We start from the raw sequence: 13,144 nt of genomic DNA, 5'->3' as shown, positions 1-13,144 counted from the left end.
CACTATTTTTTGGTTTGACATAATTCAATTCTGGAACGTTCAATCCACCTTCCATGACGACTGCTCAAGGGATTATAGTCTCTAGCATTCAGACAACTAGTCTTGATCCGCTGTCAACACAATCTGTTTCATAGAGAATTACGAGTCTAGTATATTATCTCTGTCAAAGATGGCTGCCTTAACACGTGCCGTCACAGCACGCGGCGTCAATCATTGGCTGAATGGCGCATGCATTGTTTACATAAGACGTTCTGCTTCGGAGAGAATGCTGCCTTTTAGTCATTTTAATACCCATTTACACTAAATAGGAAATAATTTTTACCTACAATACGTCAAACGCCTTTATTTATTTTTCCAAAACATAAAAAAAATGTTTTAGAATTTAATTTGTCGCAGGAAAAAAGTTAATATTTCTGTCTCATTAAGTCGCATCGATGTCATCCTTATCAGTGATTGTAGCGGCCTAGCGAAAATTCACTGCTGATAAGTGTGTTTTCACCATAGTATCCGGCAGTGCCGGACTGGCCCCACCAGGAGAGGATGAGGAAAGAAAAGAAAGAAGAAAGGAAAGGACAGGACACAAGACAGGAGAAAGAAAAGATAGGGAAAAAATGACTGACAAATAACACAAAAAAAGAAGTGTACTACAAGGAGAGAACTTTATTAGTTTGACCTCATTATACCGAAAACCGTGTAATTCATCATTTAACTTCTACTTAGTTCTTCTTAAGTCATTATCGCCGAAATAATCGCCAAAAACTGAGAATTAAAGGTTTTTGTTTTTGACACTGAAGAGAATTCTCAAATTCATCTAATGATAGTGCTCTTAGGTCATTCTGTTATCTAATTGTATCAGGAAATCAAAAATTTGTCTTCTGCTTTGGTCTGACACCCCTCGGACGTTCGCGCGCATTTGGCGCGCTCGTGACACGCCTTCGACGCGTACTTGTGTGGGCCTTGGTCAATGACCTGACAGGTAGGCCTTCGTCACCCCAGTCCGGCACTGGTATCCGGTCTTTTACACTATTATGAACAAAGTCTAAGGGAGGTAACTGGCCCTAAAACAAAGGGCATTCCGCAAACCTCGACAGATTCTACGCATCTAATCTCGGCTGTATCACCATTTCCGCCATATTTGAACTATTTTAAAGGTTCCGAATGAAAAATGGCTGCCCTCATGGAGATTTCTGTGGAGAGTGTATTATATCAACAAACGTCACGTTTGGCATTGGGTTTGGGGAATTATCAGGGAATTTTATCAAACCAGCAGCCTTGAGACAATATCTCTGCTCATTTAGGTATATACACTCTACAAAAGACGCAATTTGGGACTTTTTTGTAAAAGCGACACGTTTTCCTGTTTAAAGTAAACCGGCAGCCGCATCGCAAATGTGTGGGCGTAGGTACATATCACTTACTGTCATACAGCCGAGATTAGATGTAGGGTAACGGAATCTGTCGAGATTTGCCGAGTGAAACAAAGGGGTGGGGTGTGCTCGATTGTCAGTCCGGAACGTCCCGAATTGACAAGTGATATGGAATTCAGCCCTGTCACAGTTCTGCCAGCCCGATAGCTGAGGTGGTGTGAGTAGAATCGTGACGTATTTTAAATAACAAATATGTTTCAGCTGTCATGATTGGTTGAGATATTTTTAATACACTCGGCACGTGCTTTGTACTCCGAAATTCTCTTTTTCACTCGATGACACTATTTTTGTAATTGAAAGAATTTAGTTCCGGAACGTTCAATCGAGTATCCCCGAGATCTCGACGCCCATGAAATGTCATTTCAGAAAACCCATTTACATTGCCAGTTCAATATCCACAATGTGGACGTATTATGCCGTCGCCGCTGTCCGTCCACAATTTATTTGTGGACACCCTACAGATCCCAATTTTTATCAGATTTTGCCGAACCTTAAAATATAGGTCTATCTTCCAAATATCTCGGTTCCTTTCGATATTGGCATATATCGGGCCATAACTTCATGCATTATGGCCCGTGACTGTACGAAAAATCATGTTTTTGGCTTGTGGACACACTAGGGGTCACAATTTTCATCTGATTTTCAGGAAACTTGATATACATGTTTATAACCCAACGATCGTGGTTCTTCTCGATATTTGTGCATATCCAAACGTAACTTCCTGGATTATGGCCCCCGATTGTTCGGAAAATCGCATTTTTAGCTTGTGGTCCCGCTAGAAGTCACAATTTGTATTCAATTTGAAAAACCGTTTAAATATAACACCGTTACAAATCAATGAAGGTTGAGTTCGAATTTCGTAAAAATCTGACCGAAACTGCCAGACAAAATGGCTGCTTCTTGTTCGCAAACAGTGTAAAAGTATGTCACACCATGGCTGTGGACCTCTAGAAGTCGCAATTATTATCAAATTTTAATGAAACTTAAAGACATATGTTTATGTCTCAGTGACTTTCGCTTTATATTTCCGTTTGCTATTTTAAAAACAGTACCGGTTTAAACGGCATCGTTTGTGTTAGTAGAAATCATATTTCCGAAAATCGCGCTATCGATCCCCCCAAAAAATAGTGATTATAGATTTTCCTCCTGCTTTTACGAGGTTCCTGAAACCTTCGCTGACTTGTCGTGCTCGTGATTTTTTTGAATTGGGATGGGTTTCTCAGTTATGTTTTTGTGCAAGATAGTCTCGATCATCCAGGCCTGTCTATCGACCAGAGAACGGTCAGTAGACTGGTTAAGCGCGACGAATTTCAAACCATAAACACGTAACCCAGTTCGTACTTAACAATAAATTGAGGAAAATAAGTTAAAGTTTAATGTTTATATAAATATTGTGCAATAATCATCAATATATTTAGAGATATATTTAAACATACATTATGCAAGAGCTAAATCTGTCTATTGCAGGTCATTCTTTAGGCCTGAAATGTTTTCTAAATTATTAATTAGACATTAATTAACTGACCCAGGCCATAATCAACTATCGATGGCATCGGATTTCTTCGATATTAAATAGATTAGAACATTTCAGCCATATTTTGATTTAAGCTAAACATGGAGGAGCGAGACTTAGCTTCGAACAACCAGTGTGGTGGTTGAAATTATTGCACACGTCTTGTCAAACCTTCAAATGCTAATATCTTCGCTCGCAGTAGAGTAATTTGAATGAAATTTTCAATTATTCATTTTACATTATCTATTTTCGAACTATTATAGCAAGAATGGCTAGCTCTTTTTAATCGTCGGGCACCCTACTATTCGTATCTGTTGTGTTGCCTATTGAATTTTATCGTTGACTTTCTTCGGATTCCCCTCCCTTTGTAACAAATCTCATGTTAACACTCCAGCAATCATGCTGTTATAGTTTTTATAGGTTGCGATTTACTTCTAACTCTGTATTATCATAATTTTCTCTGGATTCTGAAATAATTTGTAACGTAAACTGCTGGAGTCACCCCCCTTTATAACTGACCCCATGTTAACACTCTACAGACAGCAATTTACTCCTGAAGCCATTTAATTCACCAAAACTGTACAATCTGTATTATCATAATTTGCTCTGGATCCTTTAATGTAAAAATAAATAAATAAATATCTTACTGTGCATCAAGAGAAGGACTGGTGTCAGTAGTGTTCCCCTTTAATATTTCATCAAATTTTAAATGAAAATTGGTTTAGCAGTGGGAAGAAACCGGAGGACCAGGAGAAAACCCACGAGGTTGGACAGGCGAACCTATACTCCTTGTCACGAACAACCGGGGATTCGAAACCACGCCAGTTGACTCAATGACAAACCTTATAATACAGTGCGCACGTGCTAAACATTCGGCCATCCAACCCCGCAATCAGAAAAATGCCACTGAAACAATTTACTTGAGCAGAAGTGGAAAGATATAAAGGTGAACGGACGACAGACCGGGCTATAAAAATACGCTAAGACCTAGTTCGGCCATGTGCCATTAACTGCAATCTGATCAAAACACAGATTCTATTTCGTTTCGTTTTTTATAGTTCAAAATTTCGTTTAACTTGTCTTCACAACGCTAGGATCTGGAAGAGGCGTTATATAACAGGCGTTCTGGTTGATGAAACGGTCTGTTACGGCGAGTGATACACAGAACTGCATGGGTAAACCGCTAGAAACGTCAACGCTGATTGATTAATCAATGTCGACGTCATATGGTTAAAAGTCGCTCGTACGACCCCTGGCGCGACCTTTTACTTCAACCGGTCAGATCTTCATGTAGTGTAGGCCATCTAAAGTATAACAAGCCAACAGTGAGGCTGATGTCCCCCGCCGAAATACCAAAATAAAAAGATGACACATATTAATTAATTGCACATTTATTTTTTTCAAAAGTATCAAACGATTAAACCATACACTAAGTTTCATCACTCTCTATCAGATAGAATCAAGATTATCTTGTCCCAAACCATCGACAAATGAAATCGATTAGCTCTGCTTAGTGTCAGCTCGAAATGTTATATTGATTGAACTCAGTCAAGACATTCACCTAATGAACATCTACATCAAGTTTAAACATTCACCTAATAGACACCTACGCCAAGTTTGAACATTCTACCTCAATTAGAAGGAGAGTTATTGTGTTCCAAGGTCTCAATCAATCAAATTGCTTATCACTCTGATTACCCTCAGCAAAAAATGTTCATTATCGAACTTAGTCAAGGTATTCATGTAATAAAGCTATACACCAAGTGTCCTCACTTTCACTTAATTAGAACTAAAGTTATCGTGTCCAAAAGCATCAACCAATCAAATTGCTATCTGGCTCAATTAGAAGAAGAGTTATTGTGTTCCAAAGTCTCAGCCAATCAAATTGCTTATCGCTCTGCTTACCCTGAGCAGAAAATGCTCATTATCGAACTCAGTCAAGGTATTGATGTAATGAAACTAACTATACACCAAGTTTCATCACTCTCACTTAATTAGAACTAAAGTTATCGTGTCCCAAAGCATCAACCAATCAAATTGCTTATCTCTGCTTACCCTAAGCAGAAAATGCTCATCTTCGAACTCCATCAAGGCATTGACCTAATAAACACCTGCACCAAGTTGGAACATTCTAGGTTAATTAGAAAGGGAGTTATTGTGTCCCAAAAAGTGTGACGGACAGACAGACGGACGGACGGACGGACAGACAGACAGACAGAACCATTTTAATAGTCCCCTGCTTTCTTCGAAACGAAATATAGATCTGTATTTTAATCAGATTGCATTAACTGTGACGGTGCTGTTTGACTAAACAACCATCTAGGGAGCTACATCTGCCATGGAATTGATGAACTTACTGGGACGGCTGGGGTTTAAAATACGCTTAGAGCTAAAAAAGGGATAAGTCTGCCATGGAATTGATGAACTTACTGGAACGGCTGGGGTTTAAAATACGCTTAGAGCTCAAAAAGGGATAAGTCTGCCATGAAATAGATGAACTTATGTTGAAGGCGCTGGGTTTTAAAATACGCTTAGAATTAAAAAAAAACAAAAAACAAAGGAAATAGGTCTGCCATGAATTAGATGAACTTTCTGGGATATCTGGGTTTTAAAATACGCTTATAGCTAAAAAGGGATAAGTCTGCCAGGAAATAGATGAACTTACGTTGACGGCGATGTTTGACCAAACAAACACCTACAAGCATGCCGACGACAAGAAAACCTAGACCTAAACCTAGTCCCACTCCAATACCAGATCCAAAAGATAGTCCATCTGACGTCATCTCTTCCTTTACTATAAAACAAAATATATAATTCAGGGGAAGATTGGGGGCCAATAGGGCTCCTAGCTCTAGGGAGGTCCTGGCATTCGCCTCCCCCTTCGAACGCGAGAAAATTTGTGAAAAACTGACTGAAAATGGTGCTTTCTGGTATTTTTCCGAATTTATGCACAAATTGAACATCTAACAGTCTTACAAATTTATATAAATTCAATGCTTGAAAGGTTTCCGCTAGGGTCGTGAGAACTTTAACTTCTTTAAATTCTAAAAGAGCTGGCCATTCTTGCTATAATACCTCAAAAATAGATAATGTAAAATAAAAATATTGATATTTTATTCAAATTACTTCATTCTGAGCCAAGTTATCACTGTTTGTAGTTTTGACAAGATGTGTGTATAGTGGTAACCACGGCACTGGTATATTCAAGACTTAGCCTCCCTTTCCTATTTTTAAATTAAATTTTTTTAAATGGCGAACCGTTCTGTTAATAAATGTCTAATTAATAGTTTATATAAATCTTGTTTTGTTAATTAATGTCTAATTAATACTTTAGAAAACCTTTCAGACCTAAAGAAAGACCTGCAATAGGCAGATTTAGCTCTTGCATAATATATATTTAATACATTACTTACGATTGGTGGAAGTTGTAATGGACGCAGATGGATTTCCGGTGTGATGCTCGTTACTAGCATAAACCCGGAAGTAGTACGTCGATTCTGGTTCTAGATTCCTGACACAAGCTGAAACAGGACCCCCATAAACCGGTTTATCGATCACATCACCGATATCTTTCCAATCTAAAACAAACGGTGCTTCGCTTTTTGTTGACATTTTATTAAGTTTAAGAAACTGAATATGGAATTCATGACTTGCTCCGCCATCATCACCGGCCCTCCAAACTAAACAGACCGTATCCTGTGTACTAAAAACATGTTTTAGATCTCTCGGCGGTTGGGGTTCGTCTGAAATAGAAGGAATACTATCAACAACAACAACAACGAGGGGCGGACGGAAAATTCATTGGCCACTAACTAGGTGATTTCGAAATTAAAATGTATAACCTAATTTGTATGCGAGCAGCGGTCTTTAACATGGGGTTTAACGTCCACTCGAAACAAACTAGGTCATTTCGGGACTAACATATGGTTCAATTTTATTTCAATACTTCGCATGCGCGTAGGGGTCTTTAGCAAAAGGAGAAAACCCACGAGGTTGGTCAGGCGACCCTACTCCTCGTCACGTACAACCGGGGAATCGAAACGACGCCAGTTGACTCAATGACAGACCTTATGATACAGCGCACGCCTGCTAACCATTCGGCCATCCAATAGCATATTTCAATACAATGACTCAATCAACATGTGTTTAACTACCAAGGAACTTGGTAGTGCTCACATTCTGGCCCTGGCTTTTTATTGGAAGAAAACATGACTTACCCAGAACGAGTATGGTGATCATAGTTGTATTGGTGCTGACTAGGTTGTAGGACTGACAGGTATACTTTCCAGTATCGCCATCTTGTAGATTATCCAATTGTAACTTAGACGTATTGACCAATAACCGGCCCCCTTTGTACCACAAGTACTGGCAAGCCGGAAGACAGGTGGCGCTACATTCTAGTAATACATAACTTCCTTCCTTTACAGATTTAAATCTTTCTGGTATGTTTAACGTAGTTGATGAACCTGGACCATCTGTTGAATCAAATAAAAATGAAATGAAATGAAATGGGGTTTAACGTCCTACTGTTCTGCTCCTAACCTGGGCTAATGAAGACGGGTATACGCCATACAGTGTGCTATGAGGGAAATTTTGCCCGGACAGCGGCACTACGGCCTACTCTTATATCGAATTCCAACTGTCAAGGGATCTTTTACGTGCACGCCAATGTGTACACGGGACCTCGTTTTTTCGTCCCATCCGAACGACTAGACAGCTTTCCTTGTCAGCCCCTCCGTCCTGCATCACTGACAAGGGAGAACCACGCCGGAAAATCTGGATGAACTTTCTCGGCCAATGCAGGGATCGAACACCCGACCTCCAGGCTGGCGAGCTAGCGTCTTACCCACTTAACCACGTGATCCCCCAAATAAAAACATACACCGATTTTAGTAATGAGGATCTCGAGGCCAGGCCTACAATTCAATGGATAATCGAGACTATGTTTTTTTCCTACCGACTTTAGTAATGATGATCGAGGCTAGGCCGAAAATTCAATCGCTAAATTCTCGGTTCAGAGTGGATCAATGTGACTGAAATTTCAGCAAATTCCCTTTACATTATCTAATTTTTAACTATTATAGTGAGAACTGCCAGCTCTTCATCTAATCTCCCATAATGTATCTTGAATTATTAATTTAACACAGTTACATATGGTAAAATAATAGCAAACCTAGTGAGATCTATAGCCGTCACTGCGTTGGAGTAGAATAAAAAGTAAAAGGTGAATATTTATCAAACAAATTACCTGGCAAGGGAAACGTATAGTCGTTCGGATGGAACGAAAACCGAGGTCCCGTGTGCACATTGGCGTGCACCTAAGGCAGTTGGAATGCTATATAAGAGTAGACAAAATTGCCCTCGTGGCACACTGTATGGTGTATGTCCTTTCCCCGTGTCAGTGATGCAGGACAGGGCCTGGCAAGGAACAACGTATAGTCGTTCGGATGGGCCAAGGTCCCTTGTACGCATTGGCGTGCTGAGGGTTGCCGAGTGCTACATATGTATATATTACTTCCCTTGGTCAACTCCCTTTGCAATTAACGATTTATGGGATTGGTTAATGAAAATAGCACAATCATCATGGGCAGATGACTTGAAAACGCCCCCCCCCCCCCATAGATTAACCCAGAGGTTAGTGGATTAGAACGGAATGAGACCACTGAGGATGTGAAGCACCTACAATATACATGATGTTCCACGGAGCTCTTATACTGAGAATATTCATCTAAACTACACGACCACATTCCAGTATCTTCTAGAAAAGACGATGTTATACTCAGATACAATGCACTGATGTTAGATCCACGACAGCCACAGGTGATCCTGCTATCTGTGCCAGAAGATTTCGAGCAGTTAGATGTAGGGTATCTGTAGATTAACACATCACACACTTTACTGTTATTCAGATTAAAGCTTGTGCCCGTTACACCCCCTGGAAGATCTGCCGTGTCACATGTCCAAACAAATGGTTTTCCCAAAACCGCAAATGGTGAATCTCCATGTAATGTTGCAGTTTGTCCTAAAAATACAACCATATTTCTTAAAACAATTTAATTTAGCCGCTTCCACAAAACCAGGCTCTTTGTCATTTTTATAAAATTCGATCTGACAGTATATTTGAATAGTCCACAGTCTAAGCTTTCCAGAAATGCAATTCTTTTTAAATTTGTCGTATCATCTGAAGTTGAGTTCAGATCATTCACAGCAACAAGAAGGCATACAGTTTGGTTTCATGGGAGCGGGGGAGAATATTTTTAGAATGTTACCTAGTTAGTTATAGTTTATTACCATCATAATATAGTATATATATATCGAATAATGTGAAGAGCGGGCAAAGTGAGAATTAAAACTGATACATGTACATACTAAATATATCATGAAAGTTTTTACCAAATTTAAATATGAAACAAGATGGGTATAATAGCTGTGAATATAGCACAAATACAAGTGATAATGTTAACTGATTTAACTAATTAAAAACTCTAGGTGGGGTTCAAATATGTTGATAAGTCTGGTTATGATAGAAAGATGATTATTTTAACTGAATTTTCTCAAGCACTGACGGGCACATCTAGTTACATCATAGACACGGTTGTTAAGGAAAACAGATTTTAAACTGGAAAAGTCTAACTCTGGATAGTCGGCACGAACATCGTCACATATCGGACATTCACAAATCACATGTTTTTCAGTTTGAATTGCACCACAAAGACACAAGCGACTTTATTTAGGAATGTTAGACCAACGTCCTTTTTCAATAGCTAGAAAGAAGAAGTGATATCAGATTATCAGTGCAGACGATTATTGTTAGATTAAAGAATATCAGATATACGAGCAAATGTTGGGGGGATATCAAGAGAAATTTAATATGACTGGAAGAGGACCTATCGCCTAACGCACATGCATAGGAGCAAAACAGTAGGACGTTAAACCCCATTTCATTTCATTTCATTTCTGTAGGTTATAAGGCGTGTCATGCACGCAAGTCATGAAGTACCCTCTCGTACTTGTTTGTGACAATACATGGCGTCGCCTACAGACCCCATGTGGAATTTGGAGGGGAAATCAAGAGACATTTAAAGGGGGAAATGGGGATCTAACACGCGTGTTTTAAATTATTAGACCTGGGCATATGCACGTTATGCAGGGAGATGAAAAGGGGTTACATATCCGGGCTAATAAAGATGTGCATAGTGTACACGGCCTGCTCTTATGTCGAACTCCAACTGCCAATGGATCATTAACGTGCACGCCCATACGGGACCTCGGTTTTTCGTCCCATTCGAACGACTAGACAGCTGTAATTGTCAGGTCGTTCGGCAAAATTTCCCTCATAACACACTGTATGGCGTAAGCCCGTCTTCATTAGCCCAGACGGAGCAGAACAGTAGGACGTTAAATCCCATTTCACTTCTTATTCGTTGAACGTACAATACTTGAAACTCCTAGTAAGTGGTGAGTCAATATATCTTTTAGTGTTCAGAAAGCAGACCTTTTTTCTAGCACCCACTTTAGAATGGGTTTAACGTCCACTCGACACAAACTAGGTCATTTCGGGACTTACATATAGTTCAATTTTATTTCAATAATTCGCTTGCGCATAGGGGTCTTTAGCTGTGGGAGGAAACCAGAGAAAACCCACGAGGCTGGACAGGCGACCCTACACATTGTCACCTATAACCGGGGAATCGAAACCACGCCAGTTGACTCAATGACAGACCTTATGATACAACGCGTACGTGTTAACCATTCGGACATCCAACCTCCCTTTAGTAGAGTATAAGATCATATACATACCAGATGTGTTCTTCGCTAGTAACATCAACATCCAAATGATCTTCATTTTATATAAATACATTGTACTGGTGGTGTATTTTACTCTATCCATTCTGATCCCAACACCTTTAACTCGACTGGAATTTAATCAACTGTATTGAGAGGGAGAGAGAGAGAGAAGTGGAGTTTAACGTCCACTCGACACAAACTAGGTCATTTCGGGACTAACACATGTTCAATTTTATTTCAATAATTCGCTTGCGCGTAGGGGTCTTTAGCAGTGGGAGGAAACCTCTCTCTCTCTCTCTCTCTCTCTCTCTCTCTCTCTCTCGTTGACCCAGATTTTATAACTCTCTTTCTATCATATTGTCATAGTAAATACTCGAGTCTTAAATCTGAATTTAACTTAAACAGTCATTGTAAAAACCGATTGAAATATATGAGTCATCGGGGAAAGGGGGGGGGGGGTGACGCGGGGATAGTGAAATGAAATGAAATGAAATGGGGTTTAACGTCCTACTGTTCTGCTCCTAGACTGGGCTAATGAAGACCGGCATACGCCATACAGTGTGCTATGAGGGAAATTTTGCCCGGGCAGCGGCACTACGGCCTACTCTTATATCGAATTCCAACTGCCAAGGGATCTTTTACGTGCACGCCAATGTGTACGCGGGACCTCGGTTTTTCATCCTATCCGAACGACTAGACAGCTGTCCCTGTCAGGCCCCCCGTCCTGCATCACTGCAATAAGGGGACACCACGCCGGAAAATCTGGATGAACTTTCTCGGCCAATGGAGGGATCGAACACCCGACCTCCAGGCTAGCGAGCCAGGGTCTTACCCACTTACCCACGTGATCCCCGACGAGGGGATAGAGGAATACAGGTGAACTGAAATGGCGTTTAATGACCTGCCGTTCTGCGCCGACTGGGCTATTGAAGACAAACATATGCCATACGGTGTGCTATGGGGGACATTTTGCCCCGACAGCGGCGGAAAGCCCTACTCTTATATCGAATTCCAACTTGCAAGGGTTCTTTTACAAGCACGCCAATGCTTTGAGGGGAATTCTGCCATTTCGAATTCCAACTATTTAGAGTTCTTGTACATGCACGCCAGAGATGGGCTAACGTCCACACGACACAAATTCTTTCATTATTAGACCAACATAAGGTATAACTTTAAATCTAAACTTCGCTTGTGTATAGTTGTCTTTAGCAGAGGTCGACACGGAGAAAACCCCGCGCCATCTTACTCAGTACAGATTTAATGATCTCAACTCGACCAATCACCACACACACAATCGACCTCCAAAACCTGCGTCGATTGTTTACATACAGGACAGAGAGGGGGAAAGAAATAGGGTTTAACGTCCACTCGCCACAAACTAGGTCATTTCGGGACTAACATATGGCTTGCGCGTACGTAGGGGTCAATATCAGTGGGAGAAAACCTAAGAGGTTGGACAGGCGAACTTACGCCTTGTCACGTACAACCGGGGAATCGAAACAACGCCAGTTGACATAATGACTGACCTTATGATTCAACGCGCACGCGCTAACAATTCAGCCATCCAAACCCGCCACATACAGAACAATAATTATATTGTTGAATTTACTTACGAATGACATCGTGTGGTGATATAGGTCAAGATATACTATAGATAGATAACTGGCTAATTACATATCAGTTACAGTGACGTCATGTGCATCCAGCTCTCCAAATCTGTACTAGTCCCAATACTGGATAACAGAGCGTGGTGGTCGGATACTTACAGTTACAAACTGTAATTTCGGGATTAACATATAGTTCACTTTTCAATAACAATGTGGTTCAATAACAAAGTGTGGTAGTCCGATACTCACAGTCACTATAATTAAATAACAAAGCTTATCAAAAGATATGCGAGTTCAGCATAGACAGTAAAATTAGATGTGAAATAATCAAAGCTATTTAAAGGGATATTGGTAGATATTTCAACTTTAACAATACCATGAAGACGAACACTTCCAAATAAGAGTAGTATAGTATACACTGTCCAGCAAAATGGCCTTCATACCCTCATAATATGTCCGGTCGGTGCAGACAGTTTAGGACGTTAAACCCCATCTTATAAAATAAAATAAGTGAGCACTCCTTATACAGTGCTTGGACTAGGTGGAAATTAGCCATTTTTCCTCAAATTTAGGAATGCGACCCCCACAGACAATACAGTTCTGTTGAAGAGAATCGTGTCATCAACTTGTCAAAGACAATATGTTGTAGCCTAATTATCTGATACAGATGATGTGGTGTTTAGGGCATGCTAAGTATCATATTACACTGCTCTATATTTAGATGGGTTTGGATCAGTTTCTATATGAGACTAAATTCACATTCAAATTAAATGTAGAAAAAAAAAATTAAAATAAAAAATTAATAAATA

The 13,144-nt window shown here is 40.1% G+C and overlaps 1 protein-coding gene across 2 annotated transcripts; it reads right to left on the bottom strand.

Annotated features, from left to right (window-relative positions):
- Nucleotides 1-2,804: 2,804 nt before the first annotated feature.
- LOC126827265 (contactin-6) lies at nt 2,805-12,591 on the bottom strand. Of its 2 annotated transcripts, XM_050556539.2 has the most exons (7): nt 12,342-12,591; nt 10,741-10,856; nt 8,624-8,962; nt 7,158-7,415; nt 6,354-6,683; nt 5,606-5,734; nt 2,805-3,553 (listed from the first exon to the last, which is right to left on the bottom strand). In XM_050556539.2, exons 2-7 carry the CDS (start codon nt 10,829-10,831, stop codon nt 3,504-3,506), a joined length of 1,197 nt encoding a protein of 398 aa, XP_050412496.2. In that variant the 5' UTR covers nt 10,832-10,856; nt 12,342-12,591; the 3' UTR covers nt 2,805-3,503. The 2 variants fall into 2 exon arrangements, 1 of the variants encoding a protein (XP_050412496.2); XR_007682630.2 differs by lacking the exon at nt 8,624-8,962.
- Between the last annotated feature and the right edge of the window lie 553 nt (nt 12,592-13,144).

The sequence above is a fragment of the Patella vulgata genome, chromosome 7 (assembly GCF_932274485.2).
Source record: "Patella vulgata chromosome 7, xgPatVulg1.2, whole genome shotgun sequence".
In the NCBI taxonomy this organism is placed as follows: Eukaryota; Metazoa; Mollusca; class Gastropoda; family Patellidae; genus Patella; species Patella vulgata.
The sequence above is the reverse complement of the archived record's forward strand: the minus strand, read 5'-3'. Positions and strand labels throughout refer to the sequence as shown.